Source organism: Podarcis melisellensis (assembly GCF_964234715.1).
Source record: "Podarcis melisellensis genome assembly, chromosome: 13".
Lineage (NCBI taxonomy): Eukaryota > Metazoa > Chordata > Lepidosauria > Squamata > Lacertidae > Podarcis > Podarcis melisellensis.
This window is the reverse complement of record NC_138545.1, coordinates 15,387,738-15,411,087: the sequence shown is the minus strand read 5'-3', so window position 1 is coordinate 15,411,087 and position 23,350 is coordinate 15,387,738. Positions and strand designations below refer to the sequence as shown.

Sequence of the window (23,350 nt, the reverse complement as noted above, 5' to 3'; positions counted from 1 at the left end):
CATCCCCGAGTATCCAGAGTGCTTCTTCTGACACCTGTCGAAGCTGATCCAATAATAAAAATAGATTTTTTTAAAAAATTGTTTTTGTTTTTTTTTGGAAAATATAACAGAAAAATAAACTTAAATGCTGCTGAAACCTTTAGCGGTTTCAAAGAATTGCCTTAAGCTGTGCAGCGTGAGCCTATTTACTTAAAAGTGAGACCCACTATGTTCCAGGGAACTGACTTCCAAGTACAGTTGAAATGGACAGCTTTTGATCACTGCATATTTTATCCTTCAGGATCTCCAAAGAGCAGCTGGATATGTGACTGTAATTGCTTGATCTATGAATTAGTTAAAAGATAAATGATTAGTTAAATAATTATTCATTATCAAAACTGGTTTGGGAGTATTATGCATTGGAAGGACTACAAAAAGTACTTAGACCAAACCTCAACATGCTTCACTCACCAGTTCCCGAAAGGTCAGTCTTGCCCAATTAAGAAGAATGCTGTGTAATTTAAGTAAGAAAGCTCAGACACACTGTTACAGCCCGGTTTGGCGGTAGTGGTGGAACCGGATAGCGAACTTTCAACAACAGCCTTGCTGTGTGTGCCAAAGCTGATCAGGACAGAGACTGTACAGCAGGGGATCTTTTATTTGCCAAAAAAAAGGGGAGTGCAAGGATACCAGGATAAACAACCAGACCAAAATAGAAAAGAAAAGCAAGTTCAAAGTTTTACAATGGTACCTTAGTTCTCAAACACCTTGGTTTTCAAACGCTTTGGTTCTCAAACTACAAAAGTGTCCTGGTTTTCGAACACTTTTTGGAAGCCGAACATCCTATGTGGCTGTCGGCTATTGTTTCTGGGGCATCTGCACCAATCAGAAGCTGTACCTTGGGTTTTGAACATTTTGGAAGTCAAATGGACTTCTTCTGGAACAGATTTAAGTTCGGTGCTTTTCTTTTTGCTATTTAAATTGTGTTTGTTTCGGAGGCATTTTCAATTAATTTGTTTTTGTGACTGTCTGGAACCCAGTTCAGCTACTGATTGATTGATTGTGTGACTGTGGAAATGGATAAAAGCACCCCATCCAAACAATGACTATCATCAGTGCAGGTAAGAAAAAAATAATACATTTTAATGTATTTAATTAATTTTTATCATCTACAATACTGTCTTATTTATTTTATAGTACAGTACGTTGATTATTGCTTTCATTTTGTGGATCAATGGTCTCGTTAGATAGTAAAATTCATGTTAAATTGCTGTTTTAGGGTTTTCTTTAAAAGTCTGGAACGGATTAATTCATTTTACATTACTTTCTATGGGAAAGTGCGCCTTGGTTTTGGAATGCTTTGGTTTTGGAACGGACTTCTGGAACGGATTAAGTTGAGGACCAAGGTACCACTGTATTTGCTAATCAAATGTTACCGCAAAGGAAGTTTTCCCCCTTGTGCAGAGAAACCCTGGAAATGGGGAATAGAAGTTGGGCTGAAAAAATTATCCTATCTACGCAGACCAACCCTTGAGTCAGGACTGTCCCTGGACAATAGGGACACTTGGCGAGTCTGTAATCAAGGGGATGGGCAACTCCTCTTTGACGAAATGTTAAAACATTTGGTACTTACTAGGTTAGAGGAAAGGTTGAGGTGTAAACAATTAGGCATTGTGGTGAGAAATTTGATTGTAGCCCACTGACAATGTTCTGTTTCCACTGTGCCATTTGCTGGGAATCACAAATGGGGAGAAGTCCTGCTTTCAGGCTTGCCATGGGTTGCCTATTGTAAGAAGAGGGTGCCATTGGCCTGGTCCAACAGGCTCTTATGCTCTTAAATGGCATGGCTGATCCACACCTTTCTATCTATTCCATATCTCATAAATTGATTTTCTTATTATGTGCTTCAGGAACCTTCTATGAACTTTGACTTTGTCATACAGTACCATAAATATGTGTGCCATCCATATCTGTTATCATATCCTTCTAAATCTAGTAAGTCTGTATTTTCCAACAATATCCAATCCCTCAGCCGGCAAAGGCAGGACGCCTCATAATATAATTTCAAGTCTGGTAGGGAGAATCCACCTCTTTCTTTCATATCTGTGAGAAGTTTATATTTAATTATTGGTTCCCCCCTGCCAGATGAATATTGATAATGCTTTTTGCCAATCCTTAAAGTGTCCCACCCCACTGATCACTGGGTTTGTTTGAAATAAGAACAACATCTTAGGTAGCACATTCATCTTTACAGCAGATATTCTTCCCCAAAATGATAATTTCATCCTTCTCCACATGGCTGATCCACTGTGGCCCTGCCTGAGGCGCCTAGGCTGACCACTGTCGGGGAGAGAATGCCAGGCCAGCAAGATTCCTTGGCGTATCACAGCATGACCATTCTTGTGTGGTTTCGTCAAAACTGTCAGTTGTTTGAGCGAGAACTCTGTGTCACCAGGAAGTTTGCACCCACACTGACACTCACAATACACACTATGATAAAAAAAGTTTATAAACCTAGACACGTACATCAAAGTAGTTAATGATAATGCACACCAGTCATAAAATAGTAAAAGATTATAAAATTAAAATCAATACGGAATTTACTTTTACGGAAAGTCAGGTCAAGGGCGGGGGGGAAAACCCCAAAGCCTAGATGGCTTATCGTAAAATAATACCGGAAGATTTGTTTAGAAAGGAATGTTTTCTTTTTTTCCTTTTTTCTTTTTTAAAGCCGATTCTCATGGTCACCATTCTGAAAATCTCACGTTGGGGTGCTGGACACATGGGCCCAGTTACCACACATATGATGTAAGGAATGAAGTACGATGCTCACCCAGACCCTACGACCCACATCCTTTCAGGGGGCGGGATGAGGGAGCAAGAATGGATAGGTGCGGATTTTTGCAGGAACAAATGAACATAATTTGTTTAAGATGCATATGTGGTGTTGGCAAATGTAAGCTTTTGGGTTACACAGAACTCTTCGCCACAAAGATTTTTCTTTTTAAACGGAGTGTGCTATACATGCTTAAAGAGTTGACTATTCTGTCCTTGTTCAACAGGTGCAGAGTGACTTTAGCCTTGTGCTTGCTAGTCTTTCTTGTTTGTCTCGCTAGAACCCCACCCACCAACAAACCCTGGGATCTATAGTTTCTTAAGGGTGCTGAGAGTTGGAAGGAACCATGAAGTTCCTCTAGTCCAACCCCTTGCAATGCAGGAATCTTTTGTCCATTGTGGGACTCGAACCCACAACCATGAGATTAAGAATCTCATGCTGTGCCAACTGAGCTATTCAGAGCTATTTGTTAGGGGACCCTTCTTCACAGAGCTTCAATTTCCAGCAATTCCCTGAACAAACTACAGTTCCCGGGAAATTTGTTACTATTTGTAAATTGATGGGGCAATTTCCCCAGCATAATGTTATAGATCAGGGCAAGGAGAGCAACCTTTTCCACTCCGAGGGCCTCAGTCCCCTCTGGGAAAACCTCCTGAGGGCCACACTGGATGCAAATGTTCCCTTTGTATGGGCAGGGCAGTTTCTTTCTTTTTTCTAATTTTTTTTATTCAAAATTATAACAAGACATATTTTCCAAAAACATATCATCCTTGTCCCCCCACCCATTTTTTCTCCCTTCCCCCCTCCCACACATAACCCACCCACCCCACCCCACCTCGGCTTCCCTCAGTTCCAGTCCTTGGTTTCTCTAAGAATGCTGTTTCCTGCATGTTACAAAGTTGTATAGATCCTCAAACTATTTAGCTGATTATTATCAATAAAAAGTTTGTGAATGTTTATTCAAAACCTGCCAAGGAGTCCAGTTCGCTTTGTTGCGTCTTCAGATACTTTGTAAAGGGTTCCCATTCATCCTTAAAGTCGCAGCTATCCTTTTCCCGTAGCTTATATGTCAGTTTTGCCAGTTCTGCATAGTCCATCAATTTTTCTTGCCATGATTCTTTAGCTGGGGTTTCTTCAGTCTTCCATCCTTGTGCTACCAAAACTCTCGTGGCCGTTGTCGCATACATGAAGATGTTTTTCAACTTTTTTGGCAGGTCTTTCCCTAAAATCCCCAACGAAAAGGGCAGGGCAGTTTCTACACACACACACTCCTTCTTCCCAGGTGAGCAGGAAGCATCATCATCTGAATGCAAGAACACATTCCAGCTAGGCAAAAACACACAGGATTCGAATCCAGGCCACGGAGGAGGATGTGGCCTCGGGAGAGGGGAGCTTGAGGGGTTTCCTTTGTCCCTTGGGCCTCACCCCATCCATGACACAGAGGGAATTGGGGAGTAGAGAAGCCTAGCTGCAGAGCGAGGGCAACTGAGCCTTGTCTTCAGCTCTGGGAGTGATGCTGGGTTGCAACATTATGTGGTCAAGCTGCGAACGATAATCCATCTTGTTGGGCTACCCGAGGAATTTTGCTGGTTACTTTCCTTAAGGAAGCAGGCTGGCCGGCTGGGGTTTCCCCTGTCATTTTCCTAAGGAAATGACAATGTTATCTGAACTCAAGGAGACAAGGTGCAGAAACACGATCCTCATGTTCCCTTCCACAGTCCCTTTGCACAGAATGTGCATTTATTCTTGTTGATTGCCCTTTTCAAAACCATCTCCCTCTTCTTCCCAAGAGCTTGAGGGTAGCGTACCTTTTCACAAGCACCTCCATGATGGTAAAGAGGGGGCCTTCTTGGTAGTGGCACCCCTCCTGTCCCCAGGGAGGATTTCGGGTGCTTTTTACAAAGCAAATCCTTTACATGACTGCACAGAAGTAAGCCCCATAGGATCGCAGCCCAATTCTTCCAAGGTTTTTACAGCTTTTGGGTTTTAAAAAAAATTCCTGGATTGTCCTTTTTTTACAAAATAATTCTGTGAACTGACCAGGTTGGTGGGCGGTACGAAAGTGCAATCCATCAATTGGATTTAGAACTTTTTAGGGCTTCTAAGCCAGTCATAGTTTTTACTAGCTGTTCCTTATTTTTTATATATGTACTGTATTCAGTATGATTTATCGGTTGTTTCTTGCTGTTTCACTGGTTTTTATTGTTTGATTTATATTGGTTTTTATCCTAAGAGGATAACAAGAGGTTAAGCTGCCCTGAGAGTGCCAGTGTGCTGAAGGTTTGCAGGACACACCCTTAATATTAAGTACATCATAGAATCATAATATTGTAGAGTTGGAAGAGACCCAAGGGTCATGTAGTGCAGCCCCGGCAATGCAGGAATCTCAACTAGATGATACATGACAGATGTTCAAAAACCTCCAAGGAATGAGCATCCACAACCTCTCAAATGAGTCTGTTCGACTCTCGAACAGCTCTTACTGTCAGAAAGTTCTTGTAACTTGAAGCCATTGGTTTGAATCCTACCCTCCGGAGCAGGAGAAAACAAGCTTGTTCCATCTTCCATGTGATAGCTGTCTAGATATTTGAAGACGGCTATCAGATCTCCTCTGTCACTTCTTTTCCAAACAAAACATACCCTGCTCCTCTCAACATGGTTTCCAGACCCTCGATCATCTTGGTCGCCCTCCTCTGCACATGGTCCAGCTTGTCAACATCCCTCTTCCATGGTGGTGTCCGGAATTGGACACAGTATTCCAGGTGTGGCATGGAGGCTGCCCCTCATATGTAGACTGAGTACAACAAAAGGCTTGGCTGCCTATTTCCTCCCGAGGTGAGGGGAAGTGGCATAGCTGATAAGCCTGGCAGGACAGTTTACTCTATGGCATTAACCCCTTCATGCATTAATTAGACTCAAGAATGCTGGTTATAGGATGCTAGTTACCCTACAAATAAGAGACGGCCCTAATAACCTTAGTCTGCCCAGCTGCGGAGCAAGCCAATTGGGTGCCTGGGGCAGCACGCGTGCCCTGCACCCAGAGGTGGGGCCAGCCACCCATGGGGCAGGGTGAACCGGGGCAGGACGCTCCGCGGGGCTGCCAAGGAGTCTGGCTGCCTCCTCCCACTTAGCTGCCCTACAGCTGAGGGGGAGGCAGTGGGCAGACCATTTGGGGCAGCACGGAGCCTGTGGGCGCCCAAGCCACCGCATCACTCCCAGCAGAGATGCGTCGCTCGGGTGCATTGCAGGCTCCACAGTGAGTGCCGCCCGCCATTTTGTCACCCCCCTCAGTGGTGACACCCAGGGCGGTCCTCACCCACCGCACCCCCCTTCCTCCGCCCCTGAGTCTGCCCTCAGGCAGCCCCCACTGACCTACCTATTTTGTTTTTTTTTTAAAAAAAGCTTACAATCAGCCCTGTTTAGGGAAGCTTTTAATGTTTGATGTATTACAGTATTTTAATATTTTTTTGGAAGCCACCCAGAGTGGCTGGGGAAGCCCAGCCAGAAGGGCGGGGTATAAATAAATTTATTATTATTATTATTATTATTATTATTATTATTATTATTATTATTAATTATCGGTTGAAAGGGTGACAGAGCATGTCAGCTTCCCCATCCTTAGTCTCAGTGTTGCTCTTGTACAACTCAATATGGAGGAAGAGAGGGAGGAAACTGCAATTAGTTGACTCCGCCTCTCATTGGCTCTGGCTCCACCTACTGTTGGCCTCCCGGCTTTCTGCCCCACCAGTCCCAACCACCACTGCCTGCCCTATAACCCACCCCCCAACCTAGCCAGCTGCCTTCAGATGACCCAGCCCCATTGATTCCAAAGTGAGAGCTGGCTGCCAGTGCGGTTGGCTTTTGTACACCCTGTCTGTCATCTTAGGCAGCAGAGAGTGTCTTGGGGCCAAGCTTGCCTGCAGGGCTCTTATAGAAATCTATACAGTGCTTTTTTCTGGGGGTACGCATACCCCTAAACATTTAGTGAATCTAAGTTTCACCTCACTGAGAGGCAGTATTTCAATATGAGTAGGAAATTGAGAGTACCCCTGAACATTTTTTTCTTTTAGAAAAAGCACTATATACATACATACACATACACCTTTTCCAATTGGTCAAGGAACCACAGAATATGTTTAAAATGAAACCCCCGCAAATAAAATAAAAACAGCTGCCATGAAATCCAAACCCAGGGAACTCTGGGGACTGTAGCCATGGGGGGGGGAATGGGGGCCTGTTCACAACTCAGAGCACCCTGGGCAAACGATGGATTTCTTTGAGCAAAGCCACGAGGGTCTAAAGTGGCATGACACCGCTTTAAATGCACAGTGTAGACATGGGGGGAGGGGGCTTAGTGAAAGAATGCAGGTCCTATTGAAAGAGGGGGCCTCTTTAAGAGCATTAAATCCTCCTCAGCCTAAAATTATCTAAGTGTACCACTGGGTCCCGAAGCACGTGGGCCTCCCCCCCCCCTTGGCCTTGCAAAGGCCGGGCTGAGGTAATGGCGACCCCAAAAAACGCCTCTGACTCACCGCAAGGATCTGAGCGCCGTGTGGGAACATGGCTGAGCTTCTCAAGTCCAATCCCCAGAAAGCAGCTTTCGGAGATTAACTGGTTCTGTCTCATAGGCTTTGAAAAGCGTGGGGGGATGGCATGGGAAAAGAAAATAGACAGTGGAGAAAAACACATGCTAATTGTAAAAAAATGTTACAAAATAATAATATTGTGAAAACAGCTGCTTTTTTTGACAGAAGCTTGCCGCTTTCTTCCCTCCCTGCCCCACCCCACTGAGGAGGAAGATCTCCTGAACATATGCAGAGTGTTAGATTCCTCTCATGGCTGAATGACTGCTGCCAGCCCACCCTTCTGTCATAGGTTTTGGGTCGCCACACAATTTCCGGCACAGGCTCTGTAGTTCTAATAGGCATGCGCCAGGCAGGCATGCAACAGGTGCAGCTCCTCTTGAAGATGCAATATCTGTTCTGCATTTAGCAATCTACCTGCCTGTGTGATTTGTATGCACATTTATTCAGAAATAAGTGACAATGAATTCAGTTGGGGCGTACCACTGAAAAAATGTGCCCAGGAGCGGAAGCTAGCAGTGCAATCCTAAGCGTGCCTACTCAGAAGTAAGTCTCATTAAATTCAGTAGGACCAAAGTAAATGTGCAGCGCTACACACACTCAACCTCATTTAGTTTCACAAGATGTACTTCGGAGTAACACAGGACTGAATTTCAGCCTGTCTGAAACCTTTTCTTTCTGCACTCCATCTTTTCTCTCTTTCCGTATCCCCTGTTCATTTTGCTTCACATCCAGCTTGAAGAAGAATAATTCTGGAGAAACATTGCCAGCTTAATATGCAGCTAGGTTGTTCTTTTTCTCAATTCGGATCAAATCTGGTTTGGGAAAAACGTGCCAAAATGCAGCAATTCATAAGAAAGGACAGGATAGATACAGATTGCGGCTAAGTCGTGCGTATGCTGCTTCCCAAGGCAGTGCGAAATGGATGTAGAATAAATTGGAGTCTGTACACAGCCCTTGAAAGCTTGTCTTGTTGCATTTTAGCTGGTCCTAGTAAAAGGTGTTACCTTCCTGCCGTCCCACCTGATGTTTAAAACTTGCAGCTCTGATATAAATGATCAACCGAGCATCCCTTCTGAGCTCAAAGGAGAAGTGTACACAATTAATCGCTTGCTCTGTTTTTGCCCATCCTTAATCTGTCTTTCCACCTGCAGGCTGCTCCATCATCTGCCTCTCTGCATTTATCAAAAAGGATGCAATCCTCTGTTTCAGACTGTCAATTTCTTCGTCTTCTCCAGCTCTCCTAGTCACCAGAGGGCGCTCCCTGTGCTGCAAATCTCTACGAAAAAATAAAAACAACCCAAAGAACTTATATTATTTTCTTCCGATGGTGAGCCGCCTTTTTTCCGTTTTCTTTTTTCTTCCCCCACCCCCTGACAAACGGAGGACAGGAAAAAGAAGACAAAGAGGAGGAAGTAGAGATTAACGTCGGGCTAAGCCGAAAGGGAGAACTGTGAGTAGATGAGGGCTCAGATTAAAACCAAAAACCAAGAAACCGAAAGAGGAGAGAAACACCAAAATATTGACGCAAACTGACAGAGGAGGAAGACTGACTGATGGAGAGGCAGGCTATGGCTGGATATCCTGATGGCAGAGTGATGCACAGGGAATATTTCTAGTTCCGTGCTCGGATAGTCAGCAAAAGGAGGCAGAGAGGGGCAGAGGAACAGGGAAAGAAAGGAAGGAAAAAAGAAAGAGAAAGAAAGAAAGGAAGAAAGAAATGGGATAAAGAGAGCAGAAGAACATAAGCAAAACAAAGCAATCCCAGTCATAACGCTCTCTGTTTCTCCTCTGCATCTGCCTCCACACTCTGCTCAACTCTCCAAAGTTGCTCCCCGGTGATGTCTGGACGGGCGGTTCGAGCTGAGACACGCAGCCGGGCAAAAGATGACATCAAGAAAGTGATGGCAGCCATCGAGCATGTCCGCAGATGGTGAGGCCGATGGGCGTAGGGGCCGGAGGAACTTTTGGAGGGACCTGGCATCTCTGGCTGCATCCATTTTTAGAAGGGTTGTGAGCTGGTTGCCACGGTGCAGGTGGTGAGGGGTCGATTTGGGCTTTGGGGTGCATGCGGCACAACACCTGTCTGGTTCGGAGGGCTTGGCAGCTGTGTTTTGGGCTGCAGGGAGGGGCTGCAGCTCAGTGTTAGAGCAGAAGGCCCCAGTTTCAAACCTTGGTGTCCCTAGCTGAGGCTGGGAATGTCCCTTGTCTGAAACCTGTGTGAGCTGCTGCCAGTCCGTGTAGGCCATATTGGACTAGTTGCACCAATGATCTGACCTGCTGGAGCTGCTGTGCTCCTGTGTATTCCAGCCCAGAGTTTCACACTGAGAAGCACACGATCTGTTTCATGCACTTTTGTGAATGTTTGCCAAATGCATTTTGGAATGGGGATTGTCAAGTTGCATTTTTTAAGGCAGTTCCCTCACTGTGAGAAGCCAAGTTACAGGGAACCAGGCAGAGGGCCTTCTCGGTAGTGGCGCCTACCCTGTGGAAAGTCCTACCATCAGATATCAAGGAAATAAACAACTATCTGACTTTTAGAAGACATCTGAAGGCAGCCCTGTTTAGGGAAGTTTTTATGTACAGTGGTACCTCGGGTTAAGTACTTAATTCGTTCTGGAGGTCCGTACTTAACCTGAAACTGTTCTTAACCTGAAGCACCACTTTAGCTAATGGGGCCTCCCGCTGCTGCCGCGCCGCCGGAGCAAAATTTCTGTTCTCATCCAGAAGCAAAGTTCTTAACCTGAAGCACTATTTCTGGGTTAGCGGAGTCTGTAACCTGAAGCGTATGTAACCTGAGGTACCACTGTATTTTAAAGGTATTTTTAATATTTGTTGGAAGCCGCCCAGAGTGGCTGGGGAAACCCAGCCAGATGGGCAGGGTACAAATATATTATTATTATTATTATTATTATTATTATTATTATTATTATTATTCCGTCCATTGATATTGGTGGCGTGGGGTGATCCTAGATTTGCCAGCCAAGAAATTACCACATTTGCTTCCTTTCCAGGGAGCGTTTTTGAAAAGCACTGCTTCCTTCCCATTATTTCTTCCTCACAGCCCCAACGTTAGGTGGGATGAGGCAGAGTAAGCCAACCTGATGCCCTGCAGATGTTGCTGGCCTACAGTTCCCTTCATCTGTGACTATTGGCCATACTGGCTGGGGCTGATGGGAGTTGTAGTCCACAACACCTGGTACACACCGCCTTGGCTAACCTTGGCCTAAGGCTACATAGCGAGGTAATCGCAGCGGTGGAATTGGAACTGAAGGCTTCCTGATTCACAGCTCTGTCCGTTAGCTGATACATTATGCCAGCTCAGGAATGCGTGATGGGGCCTTCTCGGTGGTGGCTCTGAGGGCTGTATAATATTCTTTCCAAGGAAGGCTGCATCCACCTTGCTGCTTGTCTTTTGATGAGCAATTAAAATGTCTTTCTTTATGAAAACATTTGGCCCACTTTAGTTGTTGGTGGTGGTCCAGTTTCCATCTGACTCATTTTTTTCTTTTTTGGCTGTTTTTAGGGTGTTGTTTTTTTTAAAAAAAAAATTGTTGTTGCTTTTATATATTTGCCATTATGAGCCACCAAAGGTTCTTTAGTGGAATGGCAGGATATTAAATGTTTCCTTATATAAATGCATGGGTAATATAATATTTAGGACCCCCTTCCTGTCAATTGGTTCTCTGTAAATGACTGCTGGAAGTTTCCCTGAGGTGAAATAGGTTGTGGGGTTCACATGGGAAGCTGCAACTTGCAAAATTAACAATACTAATTAATTGATTAATAACAATCACACCATTTGCTCTTCTCTGCTTCCTAGGGAAAAGCGGTGGGTGACGGTCGGGGACACATCTCTTCGGATCTACAAGTGGGTACCTATTGTGGACCCCCGAGATGAGGTAAGGGGAAGAGTTCCATCTCTATATTTATTTAGCTCAGTTTATATAACACTTAATTTTTTAAAAAGACGTTTACATAGGAAAGTATAAAATTTTCATTAAAAACTGTAATAAAAACAGTAAACATAATACAGTAAAAGGGGTCGAAAGATAGATAAAATCAACAGTACATAATGAAATTTTCAAGTTTATACATTTCACTGATTTTACAATCATTTTGACATTTCCAAACTTGACTTCCTCCCCCCTCTTTATGCAGCTCCTTAAATTTATTTTTACTATCTTCTGCATATCCTAATTAACTACATTTGCTCATTTGTTCATCTTCTTTAAATATATGTTCTTATGAAACTGCAGATTATTACAATAACCCTGCCAACATTCCTATCTGTTTACAATTTATCTGTAAGTATAAACCATTTCCATTCTTTTATTCAAAAGTTTGTTATTTTGATTTCTTATTCTTCTGATTTTGCCATTTCTGCATATTCCCTAAGTTTTTGTATCATTCTTCCTTTGCTGGGACTTCTTCTTCTTTCCATTTTTGGGAATGAAATTACATGTCTAGTGGTTAGGCTTTCCTAAGCAAAGAAGTGTTTAGCTGGTGTTGAAAACAGTACAACGAAGGCGCTGTTGGGGTCCGCTAATCGGGCCCAAGCTGCCTTGGTCACTGAAAAGCCAATAAATGCCATAGACAGAGGAGAATCCCATAAACACTCCTTTATTCAGCTGAGTAAAACAGAGTGGGCAAACCACACTCACCAGTGTGATAGACTTTCCCCCCCTTTCGAGGTTCCTTGCGCTGATCTGAAACAGGACACCCTGCCTGGAGACCTTGAAGGGGAGAGTTGCCTGGCAGAGGGAGGTTTTCCTGAAAATCGCCTAGCAACCTTATCTGGTCTTCACATATTTGTGGCTCACCCTCCTGAATTCTAAAACAGGCAAACTCGGCCCTCCAGATGTTTTGGAACTACAACGTCCATGATCCCTAACTAACAGGACCAGTGGCCAGAGATGATGGGAATTGTAGTCCCAAAACATCTGGAGGGCCTATGCCTGTTCTAAAGCAGGCAGGTTTTTTTTTATAGAAGCAAAATGGCATCAGTTAGGCTAACCAAAAAAAACAGGACAACAACAGGCCTCTGTGGCTTTTCCTGAGACCCCACAGTGCCTGACTAATAATAGGTAGGGACTTCCAGAGAAGAGGCCCTGCCATGCTAAAACGTCGATTTCTCTCAAGCTCCGTTTCCTATCCTCTTCAAGGCTTCCCTTTCCTTCCTCGACAGGAGAAAAGGCGGCTGGCAGGCAACAGCGAGCAGCAGCGGACCAAAGAGCGAAGAGCCCGCATGCCCAGCCCTCGGAGGAACCCAGCCCTGCTCATGCTGGACCTCAATGGTACATTGTGGAAGGTGGGGGGGGGGCAGGAGAGGGGAGGGACATACACTTGTCAGGACGGGGAGAAAGGATACTTACAAGGCCACATGGCTGCCCAGGCCACTTCCACCACACTGGTTCTCCAAAGGTTTTCCCCAAAGGTGATCTGAAATTTAACTTTGGGAAGAGATTCTGTTTGATGCTTCTGGAAATTAAGGATATCCAGGGCAATGTTGACTTCAGTGTTGTCTATGTCAGCCATTTTGTGACTGGTGCTCTCTCAAAAATTAAAAAATGGGCCCCTCTGGTCCATAAAAGTTTGGCGACCCCTGCTCCTGGCTACTGTTTAGAACGAAGCATTTTGAAAGAGGGGGACGCACCCAGTTTTAGAAGCAAAGAGGGGCTTGCGGCAGAGGTGGAGTCTAGGATCCCACCCCAACACCTGTGGCTCGCCTCCCCTTCTTCTGTGGCCTCTTTCCAGAGGCGCCACTCTACCAGTCCGAGCGGTGGTATCGGAATAGGGCTCTGCAAAGCTAAAGGAAAATATTTCATATCTGCTCCTTAATTCAGGAAGATGCTTCCCTTTATTGCTTCGTGGGCCTCTCCTTACATCTCGTGTGTGACAAATTACTGATGTGAAAGAACTTCCTTCCTGTCATGCTTTTTAATCATGTTGTCAGAGCCACCCGAGGTCCCAGCTCACGAGAGACCCAAGTCCAATCCGGTTTATATACAAAAGTCTTTATTAAAGAACATTGTTGGCTTTACATCCGAGCCCCGTGGCTCTACGTCTGTTACGCTTAGACCGCTGAAGTACCCTCTGAATCAGTACCGCCCCTGCACCAGTTTAAGAGGCTTGTGCTGGACCACCTCTTCCTCTGCTTCCTTTTCCGCAGGGTCTTTCTGCCCCCCTGGGTTCCCTCCCGCCGGGACTCCCCAGAGGCTGAATCCTCTGATGCCTGTTCCCCCCTCCTTCGCGCTTTGGGACCAGGCTCCTCCCCAGGGCTTCCCTCACTTCCGCGCGCCTCCACATTTGAACTTGGCGCGCGTACGTTGCTTCTGACCTTCCTCTCGACCGCTACACTGCTCCCGGTGCTACTCTCCGCCCCTTCCGGCAGGACGTCTTGCCCCGATCTCCTTCCCCTCTCTGCTTCCTGTTCTGCTCCCTCTGACACACTGGTAACTCCACCCCCCTTCACTCCGTTCCAGCGGAGAAGCCGGCCCCGATCTCCAACTCCCACTGGGGGTTCTCCCTTCGCTCCCCTGCTCCTGACTGCTTCCCCCTTTGGCTCCCCTTGGCCTGACCAGGGGGGCTTCCTTTTGGGAATCCTCCGACTCACTGGACAGACTCATGGACGACCTTTGGTCATTGTCATCCTCTTCCTCGTCGTTCTGGGATTCCTCCCCCTCGCTCACTGTCTCCTCCCTCATCTGCTCTTCTCTCCCTGAACCCCTGACACATGTGTTCATTTTTTTTTAAAAAAAGTATTAGTTTTATTCATTAAATTTGTATACCTCCCTTCATCAGAAAATCTCAGGGCGATTCACAGCATAAAAATGCAGAATAAAACCATAAAGCACATAACAAGAACAAACCAATAACTCCTCCCCCCACATTTAAAAGGACAGAGATGGTTAACCAGGCAAAGGCTGAAGAAGAAACTTTCCCCCTGGTGCATAAAGATATACAGTGGTACCTCATGTTACAAACACCTTGGGGTTACAAACACTTCAGGTTACAGACTCCGCTAACCTGGAAGTAGTACCTTGGGTTAAGAACTTTACCTCAGGATGAGAACAGAAATTGCATGGCGGCAGTGGGAGGCCCCATTAGCTATAGTGGTATCTCAGGTTAAGAACGGTTTCAGGTTAAGAATGGACCTCCAGAACGAATTAAGTTCGTAACCCAAGATACTACTGTATAATGAAAGCACCAGCCGAACCTCTCTGAATCGAGCTGATGATGGTATTGGGGTGGCTATTCACAATTCCTCTCTTGATATTCTTCGCACCTGCAAAAGTTTTGGGGTAGTCATACTGCTTTGTTGGAAATCAGCGTAGGTCCCGTAACTTCCTGCTGAAATCACTTCCCTTTTTCTGCTGCAAATGTTCCAGGTTTTGTCCCGCTTTTGTTGGGCTGAAGTGCAGGAGTGCCTCTCCAGAAAGCAATAGTGTGAGAACATTGGGGAAGCAAACCAGAACCAAATACAAAGTAGAATGATGGGTAGACAGTGGTTCATCATTCCCCCCCCCATCATTTTTAATTTGTATACTGTCTTTCTGTCTTACAATACTCCAGGCAGTTGACAAGCTGAAGAAACAAGAAATGTACATCTTATAACAATCTAACACAATACAAAAAGGTGATAATAAAACAAAACTTTAAAATAAGCAGCCTACATCAAGAAAGTAACATTCAACAATCATTAGAATAGTATAAAGTAATAATATCAACATATACAAGTTAAACAGAAATCCTCTCAACAGTTACAATAAGTAATTTCTAAACTATAATCAATAAAACAACAGCAAGCCACATAAAACAATACAATACAAATTGAGAAGCAGAGACTAGAGGGTAGAGTAGGGCAAGTGGAAAGAGGCCTTGCCTGATGGAGTCTCTCCCCTCACTCTCCTTTCCCCTGTTACTAGTGACATGTTGCAGAAGACCCCCCTGAAAACCACCAACCAGTCTGGAGTGGCCCTATGTGATTGGAGGGAGGAGCAGCTCTGTTATTTAAGCACATGGAAATGCTGACATTATGCCTAGAATCAGTGCTATTTTTCTAGGAAAAGAGGTGCCGGAACTCACCATGAATGCCTCCCTCATTCTCTTATAATGGCAATGGTGCCCACCTGAAAGGTGCCAGAACTGAGTTCCAGTAAGTTCCAGCTGGGGGGGAAAAGCCCTGCCTAAAAATGGCACCAGGCACCCTGTGGATTCATGCAAGAAAGGTGGATGGGGAAATCAAAGAGGCGTTTGGATCTTCCCCCCAACCACCAAGCTGCCCAATAACAGCAGCCACAGACAAATCCTAATGCTCTGCTTTCCGCTTTCCGCAGACGAGAACAGCAATCAGAGTTCCATTTCGGAGACCTCCTTGCTGAAAGGCGGGGACACCAGCCCCAGCTCCACCCTGGACCGCAGCCAGACTGTAACTCCCACCCCACTAGGGGAGCTCAAGGCGGAGGACTCTCAGCCTCCTTTGCTGGGGCAGGAAGGAGGTAGGTGATGTTGTTGGCTGTTTGCGGTTTAGTAGCGCTGCAGAGAGCTTGCTGGGGAGACCATGCATACAAGGAAGTCAAAAATAAGTTTAACAAAGGTTTTAATAACAAAAACAAAAACTCCTTTTACACTAAAGATAACAACAACAGACACAACCCAACCACCAACCCATCCCCCAGCATAATGAGAGAGCTATGTGCTGCTCCTTATATACTATACCCAATTGCTGACACAGCTTGATTAACACAACTCAGCAGCACCTGCTATGTTTCACAGCTGTAAGACTGGGTCTCGTTATTTGCCCTGGCCCTTAAAGACATACACAACTTGTGAAGCAATAACGAACCTTCACATTTTAAAGTGACCATTCAACAGATGTAACTGTCACCCTGAAGGACCCGGTGTGTAGCCTGGGAGTCATTTTGGACTCACGGCTGTCCATGGAGGCGCAGGTCAATTCTGTGTCCAGGGCAGCTGTTTACCAGCTCCATCTGGTACGCAGGCTGAGACCCTACCTACCCACAGAATGTCTCGCCAGAGTGGTGCATGCTCTGGTTATCTCCCGCTTGGACTACTCCAATGCACTCTACGTGGGGCTACCTTTGAAGGTGACCTGGAAACTACAACTAATCCATAATGCGGCAACCAGACTGGTGACTGGGAGCGGCCACCGAGACCATATAACACCGGTCTTGAAAGACCTACACTGGCTCCCAGTACGTTTCTGAGCACAATTCAAAGTGTTGGTGCTGACTTTTAAAGCCCTAAATGGCCTTGTCTCAGTATACCTGAAGAAGCATCTCAACCCCCATCGTTCTGCCCGGACACAGGTCCAGCACGAGGGCCTTCTGGCGGTTCCCTCACTGCGAGAAGCAAAGCTACAGGGAACCAGGCAGAGGGCCTTCTCGGTAGTGGCACCCGCCCTGTGGAACGCCCTCCCAACAGATGTCAAAGAGAAGAACAACTACCAAACTTTTAGAAGACATCTGAAGGCAGCCCTGTTTAGGGAAACTTTTAATGTTTAACAGACCACTGTATTTTATTTTATTTTTTAGACCACTGTATTTTAATACTTTGTTGGAAGCTGCCCAGAGTGGCTGGGGAAACCCAGCCAGATGGGTGGGGTACAAATAATAAATTCTATTCTATTCTAGGACGCTGAGGTTTTAAATCCTTTTGTTTTACACTCCGTACTTGTTCAATCTCTCCATTTCTCTCCTGGGTGGCAGAGTCCGGAGTGTTGCTTCTGGAGGGGACAGATGAACCTCCCATGCTTACCAAAGAAGAGCCGGATTCCAAGACATCAGAAACCCAGGTGAGGGTGCTGATCCTTGGAAGGGACGGAGCTCAGTAGTAGAGGCCCTGCTTTGCATGCCAAAACTCCCAGGTTCGATGGCGACATTTCCAAGTTGGCTTGATAGACCCAGTGACCTGACTCAGTCAGCTTCTTCATCTCCCTGAAATGTGTCAACGGAAGGTGTTGCAGCATGTTCCATCTAGGGCTGAGTGGGACCAGCCGACCAGCTCCACAAAGTTTCTCCTTTGTGGCTGAAGCCGTACAATAGACCTGTTTTAGTGTGGTAGCCTTTTGGGGTGAGGCTTGGGGGTTGGTCAAGGCAGAATTTTTCTTGGAGAGGGGTTGTTACTTGGTAACACCCTATTTATTTTATTTTATTTATTAAATTTATCTATCACTGTTATAAGAAAAACTGCTCCCTTTCCCTTATGGGGTATTCCAGAGCCCCTATAGAGTCCTTAAGCGGGTTCCCTATCAGTAGGAGAAAACAGAGGCCAACCAGAGTATATTGAGAAGCAAAGTGGCTAGTAAGCCTGATCTTTATTCACTCATCACACACAGGAGGGAGGAGAACCCTGAACAATGGTGCGCAAGCCCTTATATAGACTTTTGAAATTGCCCGCCCTGTAGCCCAAGACCACCCCAAAACATCATACATACATCACAGAAGGCGGTGGTCTACCGCAGAAATCCTGTCTGCCTGGATACCTGATAATGGTCACTGATTGCATTACCTGGGCAGCCTGGCCAGCCTTTTGTGATGGTTCCTGAATCCAGGTCACAGGCTCACCCTATTCATACACAAATGCACTCTCAAGACAGGATTTGTAAGCAAAAAGATAATGGGAAGCCTTTCCCCATTTGCCTCCCTTCCTGCAGAGGAATATTTGAGGTCATTGGGAGAGTCAAATTGGCTCTCCCATACTACTTCAGACACATGGTTCATATATTTAGATAGGTGTGCATTTATGAATATTTGTTCTAAACCACTGAGCCTCTTGGGCTTGCTGATCGGAAGGTTGGCGGTTCGAATCCCTGCGACGGGGTGAGCTCCCGTTGCTCGGTCCCAGCTCATGCCAACCTAGCAGTTCGAAAGCACGTCATAGTGCAAGTAGGTAAAAAGGTACCGCTTTGGCAAGAAGGTAAACTGTGTTTCCGTGCACTGCTCTGGTTTCTCCAGAAGCGGCTTAGTCATACTGGCCACATAACCCGGAAAAACTGTCTGTGGACAAACGTCGGCTCCCTCGGCCAGTAAAGTGAGATGAGCGCTGCAACCCCAGAGTCGTTCGCGACAGGACTTAACTGTCAGGGGTCCTTTACCTTTATTCTATATTTGAGACCTTAAAATTCTTAAAACAACCCCCACCATCGAAAGATCTTGGGGCAGTTCACAGAATAAAATACAAGGTAACACAAGTAAATAGTAAAACCAAAAACACCAAAACAAACACCCCCCGCTTTCCACAGACACATTTAAAAAGCTGTAGGATATTTAAGCAGAACTCTCAAAATGCTAATCTTGCTCCTCTAACATTTACATTCATGTGCGCTTTACACCAGGTACGAGGAACTTTTTTTCAGATTGAGGGCCACATTTGTTCCTGGGCAGTCTTCTGGGGGCCACATTGGAGTGGTGGGCAGGGCTAGAGGCAGAAGTGGGTCTTCTCCCCTTGCTATAGCATGGACATGATCCTTTCCCTTCTCTTCCCCACACAGGACACAGCAGGCCCTGCGAAGCCCGCGAAAGAGGCCTTCGAAGTACCAACGCCTGAGGCAGAACAGCCGCCCGAGGCTCCGCCATTGAAGCGGATGCGCAGTGAGGCACAAGAGTCGGAGTCCAGCCAGCCCTCAGATGCTTAACCTCAGGCCTGCTTTTGCTCTCCCCATCTCTTTTGACAGGGGAGGGGGAGGGGACTTGCTGGGAGATATATATTAACATATTATGCTAAAATATGGTGGCCAGCCCACCTTGATGCCACCTTGCCCACCTGGGTACTGTCACCATTTCACTACGCTTGCTGCCCCCTGGTGCAGCCTCTGGGCAAACAGAAGACTGTTGTTGGTGAATAAACATGGCGGCCATCCTTGGATACCCTCAGAAGCCATGTTTGTTTACATTCAACAGCCCCTTTCCCCCCCAGTGTGCATGCATGATTCGCAGTATTAAAAGGAAATGTGCTGGTGGGGAGCAAAGCTCAAGCAAAGGCGGGTGGGGAGATTATGGTGACGAAAGGGAACTGGGAAGGTTTCCTGAAAGGCCCGGTGGACCTAATGCATCATATAGAGATCTCTGGCACTGTGAGAGAGGAAGGGAGGCATAAGCACACTAGCCCAAAGAAAAAGGAACAAAGGCTTGATTTAGGAAAAATAGATAAATCAGGAAAGCCACAAATTCCCAGGTGGTTGTTTTTTTCTACCCCAGGTTAGAGAGTGTGAGGGCATCTGTGGGTTTCAAAGCCAAGCTGCATGGACCACCAAACCCACCCAAAATCCAAATTTTACAAGTGGGAAGAAACATCCGGCAAATACAGCCAAATAAGCATCTTTGCTTACTTCCGTATAATTGTATTGTTTCGTTTTTTCGAAGGAGAGGATTGTGGAGGTGTTTCTGAGCTCTTCTTCAGAATTGCAAATTACATCATCTCTCACACAGTTTTCTAGGTACACAGGATACTGTGGAGCCCAGATTAAGGGAAGGATAGGCCATTAATTGCTGCAATAAGTCCTGGAGGTCAAAGCTATGTAGATGTTATGCACTCTGCCTTGAAAGCTCCTTTGCCTAATCCCAGGTATGCAGGGGCTGTGTTTGGGGAAAGGAAAAGGAACTCTATATGCTTAGGAAAAAACTCCCTGCATTGTTGTTCCTGAATGTTTGTAGAGCTCAGAACCTTAGAACTGAAACAGTCTGGGGGCAGAGACCTCGTCACTTCTGACTCTCAATAACTCATGGCAAGGGAGCTTGGCTTCTATTCCTGCCTCTAGAAGAAGGCAGGTTCATCTCCAGAGGTGAGAAGAGGGAGCTGGATGTGTCTGAGCCCATGCTTCTTGGACTGAATAGAGCCCAGCCTTTGCTAGAAGGGCATTGAGTGTTGTAGGTTGAAAGGTGGGTATTGGAAGCCTAGGACTCCTGGTTCTCCCCCCATATCCAAATGCAAAATTGGAAGGAATCAGGAGGCAAAAAAGGTTCCAAACTAGTGGAATAGTAGAGAATCAGTCGGCATTTGGGGTTTGGTGGTGTATATACACTTTCTTTTCGTTATAGTTTGCTGCTCAACAGCAAGCTGTGTCTGTACAGGAGCTTTCACATTTCCATACCTTACCCCAAAAGTTGTCAGCTTTCTCTTTGGTTGCCTGGGCTTTGCTACTTCTTTCTGTTCTTCCTCCTCTCCCCACTCCCACCCCGTTTCCCAACCACTCTGTTAAGATGGAGACATGGTGCTTTAAGAGCACCGTATCTCCTTAATGCCATCATATAATAGTTCCTGGATAACTGTGCTACTGCAGGTGATAATCAGGAGGGATGTTATAACGTCAGAAGATTCTGGTTTCGACAGGCTCCCACAAATTGGATGTGTACAGTCCTTCAGTACCACCCCTTGCTAGCTTTGCTCTTTGATAAAATGCCCTTCTTGTGACTTCTTCATGTAACAAGAGGACTGAGGGGTGCTGGTTGTTTGAACGATGAAACCAAATGCCTCTCCGGGTTTTGTGGGGCAGCATTGCTCATGGATATAACTGTGTACATAAAGCACACAAATGGATGCTTCAGATCCACCCCCTCTGCTAGCTAGCTTTTCCCACCTGGGGCAGGATGCCAACCAATCATGGCTGCTGGCATCACCCCCTACCCACCTGGGCTGTGGGCAATCTCCCCAAATTATTGGCCATTTGTGCTGTTGTCATGCTTTAGCCCTCTGAGCACGGCTCTTTTCTGCAAATCAACAACCTGCTTGCTCCCAGTTTAGCTTTTCAAGTCCAAATCTGCACCTCAGATTTGCAAGATGCAGCTTTCTAGTGATCTCAGTAATCAGGAACTTTGAATTCAAGGTCAGCCCAAATCGACTCCGAGCAGGAGCCGAAAAGAACAGGACTCAAACCCTTATGCCTACCATTAGGCAAGGTGATAATCCCTACACCCCTCAGCTGTCAAATTTTGGGATAGCATTAAAGAACAGTAAAATAAAGTTGTTGGTTTTTTTGAAAGATAAAAAAGGGACTACAGGAACATATGGAAATGCATACTCTGTTGTTGGTCTCCCACCTTCTTCCTCTTGTGGTTGGCCAAGGCTCAATGGAAAATACCTTTTTTGGGTTAATTCAGTGTGCTTCAAACGTGACAATTGCACAAATCCTGCATGTAGTCTGCTGCATGTAACAGACCCATGTGCATGTACTTTCTCACATGCAGCCAGCCCCAGTAAGTTACTCCAGTTGTGGGTTTGCCTTGAAAAAGACATTAGGGTCATACTGTGGGGCCATCATGTCTCATGTGGTATTTGCACAATGTCAAGCATGGAAATGATTTCCATGTGGGAGCTTTTAAATGTTCAACATAGGCCCTTAAGGCACTCATTCAGCGAAGCCCTTATTAGCAGCGGGAGTGTACTATTGTTTATTTCAGCAATAACGTGTTAATGTTTCTTTTGTTTTCTTACCTATTGTTTTATAAGCAATTTTACATTGTAATTCTCTTGGTCTATAAAGGAGATTCCTCATCCTGAGCCCGTGTGTGTGTCTGTTTATGTGAGAGAGAAGGTATACTTTGATATAACTCGGAATCCTTACTATTAATGGCATATATTGATGTCCTGCCCTTCCTCACCAGTTGAAAGCATTCTCCCATCCAAGGATCTGGAATTGAATTATTTAGTCACCAAATGCCTGGGTAAACAGGGATGTTTTCAAATTCCTCCTGAAAGTTAATAATGATACAGACGGTCACAGTTCACTAAGCATCCTGATCGCTTTGTGCATGCCTTGGGTGCATTTAATCAGGGCTGTTTCATAAATGACTTTTCTTTGCACAGAGCTAACCTCGGCTTTGGGGAGAGGAGAGAGATAGAGAAGACACAGCTTTAATGGTAGGAAGAAGTTCAGCACCCACCAGACATCTGAGCACATAAGATTTCCAGCACCTGGAAGGAACTGTAGTTTGTCACGAGTGCTGGGAATTGTAGTTCTGTGTTGAGGAAGCTAGAACTCCCAGGATTCTTTGGGGGGAACCCATGTGCTTTAATGTATGGCGTGGAACCGCTGTGAGGAGGGGGTAGCACATGCTTTTGCAAGCAGAGGGCTCCAGGTTTGCTTGTCAACATCTCGAGGTGGTGCTGGAGAAAATGCTACCCAAAGTGCTGCTGCCAGTTGATATAGACCAAGACTGGGGAAGCTCTTTTCAGCATTTTCCCTTGTGCAAGCTGTGTGTGTGTGTGTGATGCTGGTGGTGGGCAGGGCCAGAGTAGGCGGAGCAACAGATGTGACTCTTCCCTTTGTACCCTAGGCTGCATTCCAGCCACACAACAGCCAGCGGTTTCTACAGAGCCACACTCCTCCCCATACACCATCCAGACAAACAAGAGGCGTTACTGGACTTCAAGGACGCAATCTAGCAAGTCAAAAGCACTCCGGTAGAATGTGGAACGTGAATGGTGAGGGGTATGACCCAGGAAGACTTCCAAGGGCTGAACAGAGAGGCCTGGAGGGCTACTTTGGCCCCTAGGACTGCAGTCCTGTCCCCACCCCCCAATAGGTACACAACATTGAACTTCCTGCATTGCAGGGGGTTGGTCTAGATGGCCCTTGGGGGTCCCTGCCAACTCTACCAATCTACAGTTAGATGGACCAATATGGTCTGACTCAGTTGTGCCATGTGAGAATAAGTAAGGCTGCAATTTTAACCGTGTGTACAGAGATGCTAATCCCATTAGAATTATACCCCTGTGGCTTGGGAATTTACAGCAGGACAACAAAAGTGGATTTTGTGAGCTCTTTTAATCACCTGGAAGGATAAAATACCCACCATCTATTGTACATTAGTCTGAGGACCTCACTGCCCTTGATACATTTGAATGCATTTCTTATAAATGCCATCTTTGTTTGTATATCTTAACAGAACATCCAGATGGACTGTGTCTACTTATATATTTAAACCGAGAT

The 23,350-nt window shown here is 45.7% G+C and overlaps 1 protein-coding gene and 1 long non-coding RNA gene across 2 annotated transcripts; one reads left to right on the top strand and one right to left on the bottom strand.

Annotated features, from left to right (window-relative positions):
- Window positions 1-75: 75 nt before the first annotated feature.
- LOC309354035 lies at window positions 76-7,924 on the bottom strand. The gene is made up of 2 exons (XR_014162162.1): window positions 7,348-7,924; window positions 76-323 (listed from the first exon to the last, which is right to left on the bottom strand). It is a non-coding gene; the product is annotated as an uncharacterized lncRNA (long non-coding RNA).
- A 554-nt stretch (window positions 7,925-8,478) lies between these two features.
- On the top strand, window positions 8,479-21,918 carry BCL7C (BAF chromatin remodeling complex subunit BCL7C). Its single transcript, XM_081883684.1, has 6 exons — window positions 8,479-9,331; window positions 11,222-11,300; window positions 12,587-12,695; window positions 15,738-15,899; window positions 17,130-17,215; window positions 18,914-21,918. The coding sequence occupies exons 1-6, from the start codon at window positions 9,240-9,242 to the stop codon at window positions 19,055-19,057; spliced, it is 672 nt and encodes a 223-aa protein (XP_081739810.1). The 5' UTR covers window positions 8,479-9,239; the 3' UTR covers window positions 19,058-21,918.
- Window positions 21,919-23,350: the final 1,432 nt, after the last annotated feature.